This window comes from Hypomesus nipponensis, chromosome 5 (assembly GCF_054491055.1).
Source record: "Hypomesus nipponensis isolate SF chromosome 5, ASM5449105v1, whole genome shotgun sequence".
In the NCBI taxonomy this organism is placed as follows: domain Eukaryota; kingdom Metazoa; phylum Chordata; class Actinopteri; order Osmeriformes; family Osmeridae; genus Hypomesus; species Hypomesus nipponensis.
The window spans coordinates 2,455,723-2,475,150 of NC_140365.1; the positions used below are offsets into that span (position 1 = coordinate 2,455,723).

Genomic DNA, 19,428 nt, shown 5'->3' on the forward strand with positions numbered 1-19,428 from the left:
GAGAGGGGGAGGAAGGAGCAGGGGGAGGGAGGGGGAGGAGAGGAGCAGGGGGGGAGGGGGAGGAGAGGAGCAGGGGGGGAGGCAGAGAGGGAGGGGGAGGAGAGGAGCAGGTGGGGAGGGGTAGAGAGTTAAGTCATGCAGTCCAGACCTAGCGATGTGTGTAGAAGTTGCAGCAGACCTCAGATGAGAAGACACCTGCTCACCTCTCAGACGTAGATGTGACTTCTAAATGTTCCAAAATACAAGGTAAACAACTGTATCCTAACTGTATTAGCCATCTCTGTGTGGTGTGTGTGTGTGAGAGAGGAGGGGTCAGTCTCTGGGGGGGGGGGGGGACGGGGACGGGACGGGACAGGAGAGACCTCTGTACAGATAAGCTGACAGAGCTGCTCTCTCCTGACCACACAGCAGATTACCGCTGCTGGCCACTTCATCAAAACCTGTGTCTGTATGGGCTGAGGTCCCTGTGTCACTGCAGCCCTCCTCATGCTCCATCATCTGGAGACACACTGCCTACACCACCGGAGGTGGTCACACACACACACTATCACACACACACACTCACACACACACACTATCACACACGCACACACTATCACACACACACACTATCACACACGCACACTATCACACACGCACACACTATCACACCCTAACACTCCCACATACCAAAACTCCACGGGTCAGCAAAGTAGTTCAGGTTTTCTCTCACAGTCCTCGCTAGTGACCTTTCATCCTAACTCCCTCATGCTGTTGGGGGTTAGGATGCTCCAGTCATTAGCCAGACTACTGCAATATGGCCTTCATGCCCAGTACATGACAAATACAGTTTGAATCAGCCAAATGAGACGTCAAAAAGAAATGATAGCCTCCATTAGAAATCAAATAAGTCGAAAGTCAAACATTTCTGTCTTTGGTGGGAGATGGATTTCACTGATGTGTCTGAACAAATCTGTCTCGTTTCTCGTTTTCATTCAATTTCTTGTTAGACTTAATGAGAGTGAATTTCACAATGTGAAACAATCAGTCTTGCGGTTGGTCAGAGTGTCACATGGTGGCGAGGAGGAAATTGGAAATCAAAAAACTGTCAGTTGAGACTACGTTCAGCTGATCACTGGGGTCTGAATGAAGGCAGAATGGAACTTGCAGTCATTACTGGCTGTTCACAAACCCTGTGTCCTACTAGCCAGCCTGCAGATGTGTATAAATGTGATTGTGTGTGTTTGCGTGCATGCCTGTGTATATTGGAGTGTGTGTGCATGCGAGTGTGTGGGTATGTGTGTGTGTGTATATCGGGAGTGTGTAGATGTGTGTGTGTGTGTCTAACCTGAGCCATCCAGGTGATCTACGCTGCGTCCAGGAGTGTATTCAAAGCCGCTGAGTTTCCGTGACATGCCGTAGCCTTCGTCCTCCTCTTCTTCCTCCTCCTCGGACTGCAGAGCGGTGCCCAGCTCTGACCCCAGCGTGGCCGTCATGAAGCCCAACGCTGGCCCGGGGGCCTTGGCCAGGTGGGGGCTGCCCTTCATGTGCCTGATGAAAAACAGAGACAGCACGTGACCGTGCTGGACAGGACCCCGAGACGCTAACAGACATCTCGATCAGCATGGCTGAGAGTGTGTGTGTGTGTGTGTGTGTCTGAATGCGTGCGGAGATTGAATGAATTCCTCTTAAGCGTTCGCGTTTGTCGGAGGGCTAATTCCCGGGTCCCTGCCTGTGCTCTAACACAATGGTGAGGTAATTGGCTAGCTGAAGGGAGGAGAATGGCGGGATGGGCAGGCCTGTCACTAACGTGTCTGTCATCTCGCCCACAGCTGTCAGCCATGACGCTTCGCTCCACGCCATGCCGCCAACAGGCTACATGTGCAATTACTGGCTGTTTTCCTGGCACCCTCGTAGCGCCCACCCCATCATTAGCCCCGCAACACGCGTCCTCGCCGACATGACAAGCTTCCTGAAAGCTCTCCGGAGGTGTAATCAATGGAGGGCTTTTTTTATCGCACCCCGGCGACAGGAAACCAGGGCCCACGGCAGACGAACGTAAATACCAGCGCTGGGAAACCCTCCAGATCAGCTATTGATATGTAAAACCTTCCCTGTCCAGTGGGCAGCAGCAAGGCTTCCTTGTGTTCCGCGTGGTGTAAAGTGTCGCTGGAAGGTTCTGCCGATTGAAATGTGATGTGTAATTCAGGTAGCGTGGAGACGGTATATGAAAAGAGAGATCAGAGAGACCCCACGCGTCTCACTCAGTCCCAAGCAGCCAGGTCTTCACCAGAGATGGGAAGTAACCAAGTACAAACACTTTGGTACTGTACTTAAGTAGATTTATCTGGTATCAGTATTTCACTATTTATTTTTCTGACAACTTTATATTTTCACTACATTTTTGGGGGGTAGGTGTGTGTGTGTGTCAGCGGGCCCCCTCAGAGGGGAGGACAGGTGTGTGTGTGTGTGCACCCCCTCACCACGCCTGCTTGGCCACCTCATACTGGTATGCCCTGGTGAGTTCGTCCAGGTGGGCCTGCAGCATGGACTGCATCTCCTCCTGGTGGGCGGAGCTAAGCGACGAGGACGGCGGTTGGCTGTAGGGGCCGGTCGTCGGGGAGGAGGCCACGCCCCTCAGGGGCGGCGTGGGAACGAGCTCCTCGTCCAGCTCGTCACCCAGACCCTGGTGGAGGTACGTCTGGACAGGAAGGGGCGGGGCCCAGCTGTCACTGTTATACCTGTCAGGAACGGGGGGGGGGATATTTATACCTCAATATCTAATATAGCCAAAACTAACCCTGTCAGGAGAGGTGAACCATTTAACCGAGATTGATTCTCAGAATTTCCACCACTGGAATAATATCATAACATTGCAACTGAGAATTTATCTCAATTTCGAATAACATGAACTAAGAGTCATTTAAGTGTGTATATATGGAAGGATTAACGTCACAAGTTAGAATACTTAAATTTAATACGAATCGCTCAAGAACAAAAATAGAGAAACTGTAACTTTAGTATGTTTATACAGAGCCAGTCCTCGGAGCTGCACATCTGACTAATATTGACAGGAAAGTGTTTATTTGTCCAGCTAGTCCTCTACACACACACACACTCACACAATACAGAGTAATGAGGGCTGTTTTCTCTGCTTGACGAAACCAGGCAGCGGGAATTGTAGCACACACATGCACACACACACACACTTGACGAGAGCAGACAGAGGGAGCCTGCTCAGCAGTGTGTGAACTGCTCCCAGTAACAGCCTCCTACTCATCAGAGACACACACACACACACACACAATGAATACTGCTACAAATACACACACATTCAAAACCACACATGCACAAACAACCACAATTACACACACACACACACACACACACCAATCCACATGGTCCACACACGCAGCTAGGAAGAGAGAGAGCTCCACGAGAGGTAGGGAACCCTGATGGTAACAGCCAATTAGGAGCAGGTTCCTTCTCCTCTCAGCAGAGTGCTGGGGGGGGGGGGGGGCAGAGCAGACGAGGCACGGCCCCTAGCTGCTCTACTGAGGTGGGCCATTTGGAGATGTGGACCTGTGTGTAGGTGGGCTGGTTTGTGTGTATGTGTTTCAGTGTGTGTCAGGTGGGTTTTCTGTGTGTGTGTGTGTGTGTGTGCGTGCAGCTTACCCCGTGCTGTGGTTCTCCGGGTGGTAGTGGTCCACCTCTGTCCCGGGCAGGGGGTGCATGGGAGGGGGCGGCAGGGGCATGTTGGCCCAACACGAGCCGCTCGACTTGGAGCTCTTTGTTCCTGCCTTTGTCTTCTTCTTCTTCCCCCCCTTCCCCCCTAGAGAGGGAGAGGGGGAGAGAGAGAAAGACAGAGAGGGAAAGAGAGAGAGAAAGAGAGAGAGATAGAGGGAAAAAGAGAGAAAGAGAGGGAGAGAAATAGAGAGGGAGAGAGAGAGAGAGAGAGAGAAAGAAAGGGTTGGAGAGAGAGAGAGAGAGACAGAGAGAGAGAGAGAGAGAGAGAGAGAGAGAGAGAGAGAGAGAGAGGGGGGTATGGAGTCAGAGATACAGCTTCTTATCTTATCAGTCTGGTCATAGCCACACAATACTAAGACATCCCTACTGCTTCTGGCTGTGGGTTTTAATGAGACAGTACTATTCCCTCTGGGTTACACACACACACACTAACACACACACACCCCACACCAGAGATGGGAAGCACAACAAACGAAAGCTAGTCTAGGGAACTCCCACAGAGCGAGGCAGGAGGCAACAAGACGAACGTTCTGGATGAGATGGAGGGAGTTAGCCATGTCAACATGACTGAGAATAGAGACATTCCTAAGACCAGCGGCCATGCCCTGCTCTCCTCCCCCTGCCTCTCCTCCCCCTGCTCTCCTCCCCCCTTCTCTCCTCTCCTCCCCCCTTCTCTCCTCTCCTCCCCCTTCTCTCCTCTCCTCCCCCTGCTCTCCTCTCCTCCCCCTTCTCTCCTCTCCTCTCCCCTGCTCTCCTCCCCCCTCCTCTCCTCCCCCTGCTCTCCTCCCCCCTGCTCTCCTCCCCCTTCTCTCCTCTTTTCCCCCTGCTCTCCTCCCCCTTCTCTCCTCCCCCTTCTCTCCTCTCCTCCCCCCTGCTCTCCTCCCCCCTTCTCTCCTCTCCTCCCCTTCTCTCCTCTTCTCCCCCCTGCTCTCCTCCCCCCTGCTCTCCTCTCTTCCCCCTGGTCTCCTCCCCCCTTCTCTCCTCTCCTCCCCCTGCTCTCCTCCCCTCTTTTCCTCTCCTCCCCCCATCTCTCCTCCCCTCTTCTCTCCTCCCCCTTCTCTCCTCTTCTCCCCCGTGCTCTCCTCCCCCCTTCTCTCCTCTCCTCCCCCTGCTCCTCCCCCCTTCTCTCCTCTCCTCCCCCCTTCTCTCCTCTCCTCCCCCCTGCTCTCCTCCCCCTGCCCTCCTCCCCCCTCTTTTCCTCTCCTCCCCTTCTCTCCTCTCCTCCCCCTGCTCTCCTCCCCCCTTCTCTCCTCTCCTCCCCCTGCTCTCCTCCCCCTTCTCTCCTCTCCTCCCCCCCCTTCTCTCCTCCCCCCTCTCTCCTCTCCTCCCCCTGCTCTCCTCTCCTCCCCCTTCTCTCCTCTCCTCCCCCTTCTCTCCTCTCCTCCTCCTCCTCCCCTCTCTCCTCTCCTCCCCCTGCTCTCCTCTCCTCCCCCCTTCTCTCCTCTCCTCCCCCCTGCTCTCCTCCCCCTGCCCTCCTCCCCCTCTTTTCCTCTCCTCCCCCCTCTCTCCTCTCCTCCCCCTTCTCTCCTCTCCTCCCCCCTTCTCTCCTCTTCTCCCCCTGCCCTCCTCCCCCTTTCTCCTCTCCTCCCCCCTTCTCTCCTCTTCTCCCCCTGCCCTCCTCCCCCTTCTCTCCTCTCCTCCCCCTTCTCTCCTCTCCTCCCCCTTCTCTCCTCTCCTCCCCCTTCTCTCCTCTCCTCCCCCCTGCTCTTTACCTGCTCCCCCACCACCTCTGTTCTTCATCTCCCAGGTAACAGTAGCCCTGAGCGGGCTGGGACAGGGCCCGCGCCCCTCCAGCACGCCCGCGCCTCTCCAACACGCCCGCGCTCACGCGACGACGCTAATTGTATACCCACGGGTCAGAACACAAAGGAGGCACTGCCTAAGCTAATCACATTAACCGTAAGGAACGCAGAGTAATTCTCTGACATTTCTGGGCTAAAGGAGCTCCCAGGGCAGAGAGGAAGAATCGACGTGAGGAGAGATGAGCGATTAGGAACAATATCCTCAGGGTCCATTTTCAATGAAAATGTAAATATAACATCTCTCTCTCTCTATCATCCTTTTCTCATGTGTTCCCCTCTCTCTCTCTTTTCCTCATTTTCTCCATCTCTTTTTTTTCCTCATTTCCTCTCTTCATCCCTCCTTCTTTCCTTCTGGAGATATAACCCTCGGATTTATCGTACTTACTATTCTCCAGAAAATGATTCTCCTTCACAGTGTGACTTTCACTCTGTGTTTTCCTCCGTTGCTCAGTGAGGCTGTCTGGACGCTCGACCTAAAGCGCCCTAATGAATGTTAAGCCCCGGTCCTCGACTGAACGATCAGCCGGCAGAGCTATGCTATGCTCTTTAGACACACTCCAACATGCAGCCATTTACTGTGGGAACCCAAGACACACTCTCAAGACACACATCCCACACACACAATCATCTAAGCATATGCGCAGACACACCCACACCCTCCACACACACACACACACACACCCTGTACCGCCCTCCGACACACACACACACACACACACACACACACCTATCCCCCCATCCCATCTCCCCCCCTCGTACCAGTGCAGGGCCGTGCGTCGGTCAGGGAGTACCCCAGGCTGGCCATCTCCTGCTGGCCTCGCAGCGAGACCTTCCAGCGGGGGTCGGGCCGGTCCACGGCCAGCTCGTGGAAGCTGCTGGACTGGAGGATCTGGGTGGTGGCATAGGGTGTGGTCTGTCCCGCCCGGCCAGGGCTGCTGTAGCCTGCCTTGCCTGTGAAGTCGATGCTGCTGTAGATGGCTCCGTCAGACAGCATGGTGCCAGTCTTCTCCCCCGCTCCTGAGGGGAGCACGTCTGAGGAGGGAGGAAGGCAGGGAGGCGGGGAGGCAGGGAGGGAAGCAGGGAGAGAGGCAGGAGGGAGGGAGGGAGTGCGGCAGGGAGGGAGGCAAGGAGGGAGGGAGAGAGGCAGGGATGGAGGGAGGCAGGCAGGGAGGCAGGGAGGCAGGGAGGGGGGGAGGGAGGGAGGGAGGCAGGCAGAGCGACAGATGAAAAACATGGAGAGAGATGCATGGAGAGATGAAGTTAACAATCTTAAGGTCAGCGTGAGACACATGAGCACTCCCTGCTGGTGTTGTGCAAGGCTCCCTGTACTGGTTAAATGGACCTCAAATAGCCTGAGATAAATGGAAGTGATTAGCCGGCTAGATTAATGATGGTCTGTCTTGCGGGGCCCGGTCGGACTCCAGTCTGAGTGTCCAGAGAAGTCACACTGGGCTGACCTTCAGCATGGCTGTCTCTCCCTGGGGCCTTACACCACTGGCTGATATGCAGATGAGCTTAATGAAAATGACACACACACACACACAGAGCAGGAACTTCATGGCTCCATCTCACACAGGTAAACAGAGAAGGCTGAAAGAGACTTTGAGGGAAACAAAGAACCATATGACAAACATGCACGCACACACACACACACCAAAGTTGATGTCCTATTTCTTAAGCACAGCCCGGATCCAGAGTACTCTACCTGAGTGTGTGTGTGTGTTAGTGTGTGTGTGTTAGTGTATATGTGTGTGTGTGTGAGAGAGCCAGAGCGTCCCTTCATCCAGGAGAGTGATTTCCTTCACACTGAATCATTCATGAACCTCATGCATGTATTCACGACCTCGGTCTCTGTGGCAACTTTGTGGCCTCTTGACCCCTGACCCCAGTGCCGGGCCTCCACACGTTGTCCATCTGGGACGGGATGGGTCAGGACTCTCTTGACCCCCCCCTCCCAGCCCCCCTCCCCGGCCGGCCCAAGCCAGGACCCTGCTGCCCGTGTCTCTTACCTCCACGGCCGAAGGGGGCCCGGTCTTTGGGGGCCCCTAGACCCCCGTTGGCGGGCAGACTGGTGGAGGGCCAAGAGTCAGCCAGCCAGGGGAAGCCAGGGTCACCAGGCTTCAGCAGCCCAGGACGGCTGGGGGAGGGGAGTACGGAGGTAAGTGAGCGAGAAAGGAAGAGAGAGAGAGAGAGAGAGAGCTGGTTAGACAGGCCTCTGCTGCTGCTTGTAACCTCCAGTATTCTTCTTGTCTGTGTTGGTCTCCAGCAGAAGGCTGCGGCCCAGCCTCATACAGCCGGCTCTGCTCCTGCAGAGTCCGCAGCACGGCAAACAATAAACAAGCAAACACACAGACATAAAAAAGTGACAAGTCGATAAATCAGGCCTGGGCTCTGCCCCCCCCCGCCCCCCCCGCCCCTCCAGAGACATCCAGAGAGGCTAAACGCACACACATTAAATCCATTTCAGAGCCCCAGCCATGGAGGAATTTACATTGTAAATGCAGCGGCAGGCTCTTCTGGATGACAACCTCCCAGCGCCCGTGCTGGTGTACTGCTGTCTCCATGGCAACAGAGACGGCTAATCTCATTGGCTGGTTCCAGTGATACCCTCGCTATCTCCCTCTCACGCCCTCCCTCTCCTCTCCTCCCCCCACCCCCCACCCCCTCTCTCTGACAAGAATATAATCAAGGTCAAATAATTGGCTGAATATAGGTGTATATAAAGTGTAATAGGTTACGCTGCAGGAACAGGAGTGTGTGTGTGTGTTTTGAACTAAATCTACCTCTTCGTCTCTGGGTTGCTGGTCCAACAGGAGACAACTATGCTAGCACATGGCTCACATGCTAGTGTTTGCATCTGTATAATGAATACAGCAGTCCACACATCTTCCCCTCTCCCCCCACCTTCCCTCCCCCCCCCCCACTCCCTCCCCCAGCCCTGGCCAACATATGCTCTGGGAATTGTACACATCTGACTTCTGATGGCTCAAAGGTGTTTAAACAATTACCAGAGTCATTTCCATTTCAAATCACGCAGGCATATTCACACACACACATTTACTCACACACACACACCAATTACAAAGGAAAACTCCCATGCATACACACACACACACACGCACACACTGACACACACACACACACACTAACACACACACACTTATGGACTTAGGCAGCACACACAGGTTATTTTTAGAGGATTTTTTTGTTGTTGTTGCTACATTTGTTTCCGCTCTGAGCTAGATCAGCCTGCTCAGGTGTGACAGAGATGACAGAGAGAGAGAGAGAGAGAGAGAGAGAGAGAGAGAGAGAGAGAGAGAGAGGGGAAAGAGAGAGAGAGAGAGAGAGGGAGATAGGGAGAGAGAGAGAGAGAGAGAGAGAGAGAGAGAGAGAGAGAGAGCGAGAGAGAGGTGAGAACACAGAGAGTACTATCCACCCAGAGTCAGTGTCCAGTGATATTCATGAATGCTCAGGTATGTGTGTCCGTGCATGTAGGTGTGTGTTAGACAGTTTCAGTGTGTGTCCGTGCATGTAGGTGTGTGTTAGACAGTTTCAGTGTGTGTGTGTGTGTGTGTATCCCTAGGCCATTCTGTGCTCACAACCTTTCATATGCTCACATTCTGCATGCGTGCATCTCTCCTGGCAATAAGCAAATTCATCACTGCAACCCCCCCCCTTCCTTTCCTTGCCCCCCCCCCCTTCCTTTCCTTACCCCCCCTTGTCCCCCCTCCTTCCTTTCCTTGCCCCCCCCCTTCCTTTCCTTACCCCCCCTTGCCCCCCCCCTTCCTTTCCTTACCCCCCCTTGCCCCCCCCCCCCCCCCTTTTTTCCCTCTTGACAAACAGGATGAACGAGCGGATAAACAAATGCTCGGCCTGCGTTAATAGGTTCTGATCATTTCAGGGAAGTGATTGAGAATGGTGTTCATGGATACGACCAGGCTAGCGAGTCGAGACATACATGAGTATGTGAGGGATCGCTGGTAGGTGGCTGGACAGGAAGTGATGTCATTACACGGCAGCAGTTGGTTTTAGCCTACACACACACAGACAGACAGACAGACAGACAGACAAACAGATCACCCTGATTTGATCTCTGTGGATAAACAGCTGCCTCTACAAGTGTTTCAGACAGCAGGTGTGAAAGGTGGAACAGCAGGTCCAGGTCTAGATGTTTCTGTCCTTAACACAGCCACAGCTTTGCCACAGCTTTGCACAGCTTTGCCACAGCTTTGCACAGCTCCAGTTTAACCAAGATCCAGTCTGTCTGTCCACACACACACTGGAGAGGAACACAATCTCACCTTCCACTTCCAATCAGACCTCGATCCCTCTGGAAGGTGACTGTGGAAGAGAAAAGAGGGGAAGGAGAGAGACATAGAGAGAGACATAGAGAGAGAGATAGAGATAGAGAGAGAGAGAGAGAGAGAGAGAGAGAGAGATAGATAGATAGAGAGAGATAGAGAGAGAGAGAGAGAGAGATAGATAGATAGAAATAGAGAGATAGAGAGAGAGAGAGAGAGAGAGAGAGAGAGAGAGAGATAGATAGATAGATAGATAGAGAGAGATAGAGAGAGAGATAGAGAGAGATAGATAGAGATAGATAGAGAGAGAGATAGACAGAGAGAGATAGATAGAGAGAGAGATAGAGAGAGAGAGATAGATAGAGAGAGATAGAGAGAGAGATAGAGAGAGAGAGAGAGAGAGATAGAGAGAGGGGGAGGGAGAGAGGACAGGTGGTCAGTTTACCCTGAACTCTTCCAGTATGTGAACATGCTTCGTTCATTAGAAGGAGAGAAAAAAACAAATGACAACACACATGTGTGTTGTTGTCAGATAGGGCCTGCTATCCACCATGAAAACATGCAGACTGGACACATGACAAATACCTGCACGGGTAAAGGTGAAGGACTGAACTGTAAAACAGAAAGACAGAGAGAGTGTGTGTGTTAAAGGCTTGTCCACAACGCTGGCACACTCAATGTCAACAACACACGCTCACACACACTCCAAAAAGATGCAGCCACATCCTTTTGACTGTGCTACACACATTTCCGTCGACAAAATGCAAAAAAATAAATGAGAATATGTTTTTTTTTTCTTTTTTTCTAGCGTGTGTGTGTGACAGAGATAATAGGCAGACACACAGGATAAGGAAACATTCAAGTGGATTTTGAAGATTAATTTCATAAGAGAGGATGGTGAGAGCTGGAGGATGGAGTAAATCAGTATTGAATGAGATAATCACTAGTCTGCTGCTCAGTCAGTGGAGCGCAGCCACAGCTAGAGACATTGTAATGAGAACAGCCCACACCAACGAGGCAACATTAGCCCCGGGAGGAACAAGGAAAATAAACGCAAATCTGGAAAAGGCTTTTCTAGCTAATGTGTGAACAACATGGGTTAGGGTCATGTGACGTGGGGGGAATGAGAAGGCCTTATTTCCCGTGAGAGCGTCTGAGTGTCGCAGTGCTGTTCTGATGGGGCTGCTTTCACAGACGATGCACAAAGGGGTGCACATCGGATTCAATCAAATGGCAGCCATTTCCGACGCGGTTTGATATTAGAATATCTTCTGCTGGCTCTGTAGCGTGTTTAGGATGCAGAGAGACTCAGCAGGCCGGGCTGTGATAGGACAGACATCTACAACAGTTACTTCTACAGCAGGCCGGGCTGTGATAGGACAGACATCTACAACAGTTACTTCTACAGCAGGCCGGGCTGTGATAGGACAGACATCTACAACAGTTACTTCTACAGCAGGCCGGGCTGTGATAGGACAGACATCTACAACAGTTACTTCTACAGCAGGCCGGGCTGTGATAGGACAGACATCAACAGCAGTTAGCCTGCTGGTTAGTTAGTTCTAAGTTCTAAGGTAAGTTAGTTCTACAGCAAGTTTGGTCTCTCTTTACGAGCATCCTGTACAGGTAACTGGAGAGCAGTGCTACGAAGCCAAATCTGTATGTGTGTGTGTGTGTAGTCAACGTGTGTGTGTTTGTGGTCTACAAGTGTGTGTGTGTGTGTACCTGCGTAGTTGCTCAGTCCCTTCCTCTTCTTCCTCCTCCAGTACAGCCAGGCGCTGAAGCCCATGAGCACCACCCAGCAGGCTCCGCCCAGCCCTGCGATGAAGGCCGGCTGCTTCACCACATCTGAGATGCTGTGGTTCCCCTCCGCCCCCGACACCACGTCGCGGAGCTCCGCACCTGAGACACACACACACGCACACACAGAGACACACACAGACAGAGACACACACACACACACACTCTCATAAGACACATAACCAAACAAAGAGCAGGTGCTTGTCCAGTAGACCTTAAACAGTTGCCAGGGAAACACTGACCACACTTAACACCCAGCACCTTTTACAACAAACAGATCATCCCCCAGCATTTCTAGGAGACAGAAGACAATGTGACAACAGAAAACGGCAACAAACGCAGGCCGCCACATCCAAAAGGTTGACATGGCGACGCCCGGCCAGAGTTCATCAAATGGTCGTGACGGGAGACTGACAGCACACCTCAGACAGGCTGATGTGCTGCAGCTACTGTGCTGTGAAATTACATTCACAGTCTGACAGACTCCAGCGCCGGTCAGAACCCTCCCCTCCACCCTCCCCCCTCCCCCTCCACCCTCCCCCTCCATCACCACCCCCTCCACCGCCAACAGCACCCCCAACTCCCCCTTTCCAACAACTGCCTCCCCCTCCATCACCACCCCCCCCACCCTCCCCCTCCATCACCACCCCCTCCACCCTCCCCCTCCATCACCACCCCCTCCACCGCCAACAGCACCCCCAACTCCCCCTTTCCAACAACTGCCTCCCCCTCCACCTCCACCCCCCTCCACCTCCACCCCCCTCCACCTCCACCCCCCTCCACCTCCAGACCCCCTCCACCCCTCTCCACCTCCAACCCCCCCCTGTGTTTGAGTTCCTCCAGGCGTCGAGGATGTTTTCATCACGTATCAGTCAGAAGTCACGGGCGGCCACAGTCTGGTTGGGCTGCTGTATTGATCCTGGCTGCTGTAGAGCCAGCGGATCCTTCAGCTGCTTGATCACATGAGATAGGCTGCCCCCCTCCCTCCCCACACACACAGACACACACACACACACACACACACAAACACCGTCTGCTTTGTTAGCGGTGGCTAGCCAGACACAGAGGGGTTATTGATAGGACTAACAGCTCTGGGCATAGTGTTACTGGACACTACACTAAATGAAATACTATTGATTTTTCTGATAGACGGCTTTGCATCTGGCTCAGAGTACACCCCCCCCCCCCTCTTCTCTCTCCCTCTCCCCCTCTCTCTCTCCCAGCACTACACATGTGATCTCCAACAATGCACAATCTTCTTTTTCCAAGCGTGATGAATTGATAAATCATTTTTCGAGACCCCCCGTCTGTGACGAAGATTAGGGTCCCCGACTTCTGGGTCATTGAATTGACTCCAACCTCTGTATGTGTGTGTGTGTGTGTGTATGTGTGTGTGTACGTTACCTATGATGACGGGCTGGGGCTCGCTCCGGGCCCCCACCCCGGCGCTGGTTCCTGCTGCCACCTCCACATGGTACTGCACCCCCCCCTGCAGCCCCCCCAACACCACCGACCGGATGGCTGCATCCACAGACTGGTTCACATGGAAACGAGTCTCGTTGGCCAGGCACCAGATCTGACACACACAGAGACAGAAGCACACGCAGACACACACACACGACATATTAGTTGTGAGGTGCACAACATCCAATTTCAGTATGGTGTATCTAAGTTTGGGGAGTGCTTTGTTCCGGGAGTACAAAGGTACTTAAGAATGATTTGTTGGATCCGATGTTAGTTTTTCCTCCAGGAACACAATGACTCTTATTGAGGGACATGCTGCACTTGTTGGTTAGTTGTAACTGATTTAACTACTTGTAGTTGCTGTGAATTATATTATTGTTGCTATCTTCCTCCAGGTACTCTCTAGCACTGTGAGGTTCATGTTGTTTAATTGCAACTTGTTTAACTACATGCTCTTATGGTTCTTCCCATTGGCACTTATTTGATTTTCACAATGTATGCTTCATGTTTTGGCTACCTGCAATGTTTTTGGGGCTATCTTGTTGTTTATGATCATTGACCTATGCACCTTTTGTAAAGCTCTTTATTGTAAGTCACTGGATAAAAGCGTCTGCTAAATGAATAAATGTAATGTAATGTACCCTAAGGACCCTTGCCCCAGCCCCGGCCCCAGCCCTGGCCCCAGCCCCAGCCCTGGCCCCGGCCCCAGCCTCTACCTTGTACTCCTGGATGATGCCGTTCTGGTGGTCTGTGGGAGGGGGGTCCCAGGACACGCTGATGGAGGTGCTGTTATGGCTACCCACCGTCGCCACGGTAACCTGCTGCGGGGGGGCACTTGGAGCTGAGGGGGAGGGCAGGGGGGAGAGAGGAGGGGGAAAGCCAGAAAAGGGGTGGGGGGGGGTGGAGGAGAAAGGGAGAGGAAGGGAGGAGAGAGGAGAAGAGAGAAGCAACAGAAAAAAGAACTTAGATGAGACAATTTTGTGTCAAGGAAGTAGGTAGCATGATAAAGGAAGTAGGTAGCTTGATAAAGGAAGTAGGTAGCTTGATAAAGGAAGTAGGTAGCTTGATAAAGGAAGTAGGTAGCTTGATAAAGGAAGTATGTAGCTTGATAAAGGAAGTATGTAGCTTGATGAAGGAAGTAGGTAGCTTGATAAAGGAAGTAGGTAGCTCGATAAAGGAAGTAGGTGGTGTAATGAAGGGGTGTCGGAGGCCAGTGTTAATGGATCACCAGTGTCAGGCTCTGCTACAGGCTCACGCTGGCGCCACATTATGCATATCACAGCTAAATGAAAGCACTCCATTCTCGTGTACAGTAATGAAGGAGATGCTAATAAGGCCATTAACTCTGTGATGTATCGCTGGCTCAAATGTGACTCTTGGAAGCGAGTGCTGCGTGCCAAGTGACACTCGAGAAAGCGAGAAGTTCAGATCGACAGAACTCCCCCCCCCCCCCTTCCCCCCCGCCGCGCCCGTCCTTTCAAAGACGACGGGGCATCAAGGAGCGCCCCCTGCAGGCAGAACAGACACAGCTCACCCTGGACTCCCTAACACACAGCAGTTCCACCTCCTCCCCACTAGGAGCACCAGTCTGCTGGTGGAGCCGGCAGGGACAACGTTCCCGCCGTGAGGATCCGTGTGTCTGCAAATTCGAGGCTACACAAAATAAAACTCTCAATCGAATCTCAAGGTGATGAAGCGATGGTACGCTAGCGGATGTTTGTTTCAGCCCAGCACGGTGACCAGCTTTTGAGATTCCTCATGATGGGAGCAGTGATATGCACACCAGCCATCAGACTGATGCTGGCCGGGCCCAGCTGTGTGGCCCCCCTACCGGAGCCCCCCGTCCCCCGCCCCCCCTCCTCCAGATGGCCCCATACTCTGGACCAGGCTGGGGGGACAGGGCGCTACTGAGCATGCCCAGAACAGGAGCGTTTGGATAGCGTCCCGGTGTGGGCCTAATTGAGTAAATGGACAGCGGGTTCCTGAATGAGGCCGGGCCACTGCTAGCTCCCATAAATCACACCCCTCACTACGGGGGCTGCATCCTAACCTGTGATGCCGCGCACGTAACTCACAACCCTTCCTGGATCTCAGGCTGACAGAAATGTATGAGTTACTGCTGGGTGGACGTATGCAGGCTCACATTACATTAGGATTCAGCTCAGATAAAGAGAGGGAGGGGGGAGGGAGGAGGGGGGAGGGAGGAGGGGGGGAGGGAGGGGGGGATGGAGGGCGGGCGGGTGGGAGGGAGGGCGGGAGAAGAGAGACAGACTTGCATAGATAATAAGCAAGAGAGAGAGAGAGAGAAAGACAGAGGGAAAGAGTCAAAAAGAGAGATATGAAAAGCCAGTGTATGAGAGACAGGAAGAGAGCTCGAGCAGAGAGAAAGGGAGAGAGAGAACAGTATAGAGAGAGGGAAGAGCGAGCTAGAGACAGCGCTGGTGTCACATGTCCCCAGTAGGAGTGTGGTGGATGACAGCAACATGGCAGGAGATGTGACAGCAGGAGGCCAGAGAGAATCAGACATGGCTGAGCTAGTGTCAGAGAAGACACACACACACACACACAGGCCTGTCACGGGCCCCCAACCAAGCTGTCAGGGGGGTCTGACACAGGAGACATCCCTTCTGCTGCAGACGCAGGAAGGCAGGTGTGTGTGCAGGTGCGTGTGTGCAGGTGCATGTGCAGGTGTGTGTGTGTGCAGGTGTGTGAGCAGGTGTGTGTGTGTCCAGGTGTGTGTGTGTGCTTCTGTTCTGCATCTAACATGAGCTAACATGCTAAGGTTAAAACAGCCTGTCGGAGACGGCTAACGAGGGGCCCTGGCCTGTAGCGAGCAGCTGCAAACAGGCGTGTGACAGATCCCCCCCCCCCCCCCTCACCTTCTTCCATAGTGCGCGCTGTCATCGACTCGCTGTCGGCGCCCTGGAACTCGTTGAAGTAGGGCCGGACTTTGATCTCGTAGACCACGCCCCTCTTCAGGCTGGACAGAGCCGCGTCTCTCTGGGACGACACGGTCACGTCCTGGCCCAGCCACGCCCCCGGGGAGGGGAGGCCCGACGTCTGCCTGTACAGGACACGGTAACCCTGGATGAACTGAGACGGGTTCTCCACCTGGGAGAGAGACAGGGAGGGAGAGGAGGGAGAGAGAGGATGGAAGGAGGGAGAAGGAGGGAGGTAGGGAGGTAGGGAAGGGATGGGAAGGAGAGAAGGGAGGGAGGGAGGGAGGGAGGGAGGGACGGAGGGAGGGAGGGAGGGAGGGAGGGAGGGAGGGAGGGAGGGAGGGAGGGAGGGAGGGAGGGAGGGAGGGAGGGAGGGAGGGAGGGGAGAGGAGGGAGGGAGGGAGGGAGGGAGTGGAGAGGAGGGACGGTGAGGAGGGAGACAGATAGAAAGAGAGACAGGAGGAAAGAAAAGGGATGGAGGAAAGGGGGAGACAAAGAGGAATAGAGAGAGAAGGAGAGAGATAAGGGGGAAAGAGAAAGAGAGAGATGCTTGAAAGGAAACAAGTTGAAGGGGCATCCACAGGTGCAGCACGTCCATCATGATGTCATGGAGCAGCAACATGTGCTAACACATGCTAACTAGCAGAGTGCTGGGAGACTCTGCAAGAGTGGATTAAAACAGCAAGTTCTCCTTTTCGTTAAACAAGCCCAGTTATTGTGACTGGGTGGTGGAGAGGAGGTGGCCTCGACTCACAGGAGAACAGGCAGCATAACTCACAGTAATGGCTTGTTAACAGGGACAGAAGCAAGCGAAAGCTTTTACAGGCGAAATAAAGCAGCTGTTTACCGTCAAGACCAGTCCAAATAAATCAGGGCCACGCTCTCTCTCTCAACGGACGCCTGTTTGCATTTCATTAACGAAATGATTCGTGAATTTAAAAGCTTCAGAGACCTTTGCCGCCCCCTCCTCCCACGACCCCTCCCCCTCCCCCCCCCCCCCTCCGCCCACAACCCCTCCCCCTCCTCCCACGACCCCTCCCCCTCCTCACACGACCCCTCCTCCCACAACCCCTCCCCCTCCTCCCACAGCCCCTCCTCCTACACTCGTTCACCTGTAATAGCGCTGATTGATCTGGCTGCAGGCAGGCAGGCAGGCAGGCAGGCAGGGTGTGTGTAGCAGACATGACACGGCTGTGAGGCTCAGTCTCTACAAGCATACAGCACTGGAGGGACAGGAGGAATACTATCTTTTATAGATTTGACACGTTTCTCAAAAACAAACGTGACAAATGTGAGACTCCGATTCAAGATTGATAGCAAATTCATCCGATTGCATGACAAGACCTTTCATCCAGTCATCTACACCTCCCTAGTTTCCTGCATATCCACCCATCCATCCATCCATCCATCAACAAGCCTTTTGCCTTCCTGCTTGTCTCTTATTTCCAGGCATGGTATCTCATCCGCTGGCTTCCTGGGATTGAGAAGATGTGCAGCACGTGAACACACACCTGGCGTGTTCCTGGAAGTCCCTCATCTCCTCGTCTCACACTCCTGCTCACGTTAAAGTACCATCAAGGCACCGACGCGTACAGGACTGAAGCATATGGAGTGACTAACAGTGTGTGTGTGTGTGTGTGTGTGTGTGTGCAGGCATGGGCGTGGGCGTGTGTGTGTGTGCGTGCCAGGGCAGTCATTAAGCGAGTTGTTGGAGAAGGCAGATGGGACAGGTTGCCAAGGCAGAAGAATAATAACCTCCAGATAAAGAGCGGACTGCAAACAGCTTCCAAAACAGAGAACACAACACTCTCCCTCTAATGGTGATCTATTTGTCCTGCTGAACAACATCTGTCTTCATTCCTCCGTCACTTCAAACCATCCCAGACTGATGGGCCTCCAGATGGCCCCTGGACACAAGCAGGCTTCTCTCTCTCTCTCTCTCTCTCTCTCTCTCTCTCTCTCTCTATCTCTCTCTCTCTCTCTCTGTCTGTCTGTCTGTCTGTCTGTCTGTCTGTCTGTCTGTCTGTCTGTCTGTCTCTCTCTCTCTCTCTCTTTCTCTCCTTCTCTCTCTCCCCCTCTCTCTATCTGCCCTATCTGAGAGACAGCAGACATCACACCCTGGACATCCCATCGATCCCATCCCAGCTAACTAGGCAGGGTGTGAGGGAGGCTTTTAGACATGAGACACAACCTCTCCTCTTCTATCCTCCACAGAGGGAAGCAGGCTCCCCTGTCCCTGTGGCAGGCTGAACACTCCCTGTCACGCCGCGCACAAAACTCTCTCTCTCACGGCCTCTGAATCACCCCGTCAAACCAAAACACAAATCAACAATAACGTACGGCACATCAGTCACCTGGACTCAACCCTGCCAGTTCTTTTGAGACACGGAAACAATCTGTCTGTAGAGTAGGAGAGGACAGTGATAGGGGAGTGCTGCTGGAGGGGGATTGTGGGTACTCACGGTCCATGTGACCTGGACAGAGGTGGAGCTGAGGACTACAGGACTGTGCATGCTGACCACCACGTCACCCAGCTCCTTCTGGACACGCCTGTGGTCCACACCCTGAACGGCTGGGCTGATGTCTGACACACACACACACACACACGTACAGACACACACACACACACACACGTACAGACACACACACACACACACACGTACAGACACACACACACACACACACGTACAGACACACACACACACACACGTACAGACACACACACACACACACGTACAGACACACACACACACACACACACACGTACAGACACACACACACACACACACGTACAGACACACACACGGAGGCAAAGAGAGCAGTTAGCCGAGTCCCTCCATCAGTGAGAACAGTAAGAGGAGAGGGTGTGTGTGTGTGTGTTCACCTTGTGTTCGGACGGGTTCAGACATGGGGCTTGGGTCTCCCAGGCCCTGGGCGTTGACCGCTCTGATGATGAACAGGTAGACCGTGTTGGGCCGCAGGTCCCTGACCGTGAACTGGGTGGTCTTCACATGGTCAGCCACGGTCTGCCAGCTGTTACTCACCAACTGACTGCATGAGCACGGAACACACAGAGAGGCACGGTCACCATGACGTCATGGTCACCATGACGCTGTCGAACTCTGCACTTCTGATCCTTGGTCTTGTGCTGTACGTTCCATACACGCTGTTTGTACGTCGCTTTAGATAAAAGTGTCTGCTAAATGAATAAAACGTAAAATACACACTCGCAATCTTGATAAATGGATCTTTTCTTGTGTAGTGTTGCAGTAATATAATTACTTACATCGAGACCTTGCTAAATGACCAGCCTGAAGCTACACATGAACTAAATCTGAAACCTTTCTGGGATTCAGAGTCATTACATTTCGTTTTACACCCTCCTCATTTAGAAGA

At 53.3% G+C, this 19,428-nt stretch overlaps 1 protein-coding gene across 1 annotated transcript in view; it reads right to left on the reverse strand.

Annotated features, from left to right (window-relative positions):
- LOC146287756 (roundabout homolog 2-like) overlaps positions 1-19,428 on the reverse strand; it is a 77,476-nt gene that overhangs the window by 2,522 nt on the left and 55,526 nt on the right. The window contains exons 12-24 of the mRNA XM_084698474.1: positions 18,917-19,083; positions 18,495-18,616; positions 15,973-16,204; positions 13,810-13,934; positions 13,034-13,205; positions 11,555-11,731; positions 10,415-10,441; positions 9,830-9,869; positions 7,538-7,665; positions 6,288-6,560; positions 3,655-3,811; positions 2,463-2,720; positions 1,328-1,530 (exon numbers count right to left, since the gene is read on the reverse strand). Of these exons, the coding sequence (XP_084554600.1) occupies positions 1,328-1,530; positions 2,463-2,720; positions 3,655-3,811; positions 6,288-6,560; positions 7,538-7,665; positions 9,830-9,869; positions 10,415-10,441; positions 11,555-11,731; positions 13,034-13,205; positions 13,810-13,934; positions 15,973-16,204; positions 18,495-18,616; positions 18,917-19,083 (2,081 nt within the window). The remainder of the gene's footprint in view (positions 1-1,327; positions 1,531-2,462; positions 2,721-3,654; positions 3,812-6,287; positions 6,561-7,537; positions 7,666-9,829; positions 9,870-10,414; positions 10,442-11,554; positions 11,732-13,033; positions 13,206-13,809; positions 13,935-15,972; positions 16,205-18,494; positions 18,617-18,916; positions 19,084-19,428) is intronic.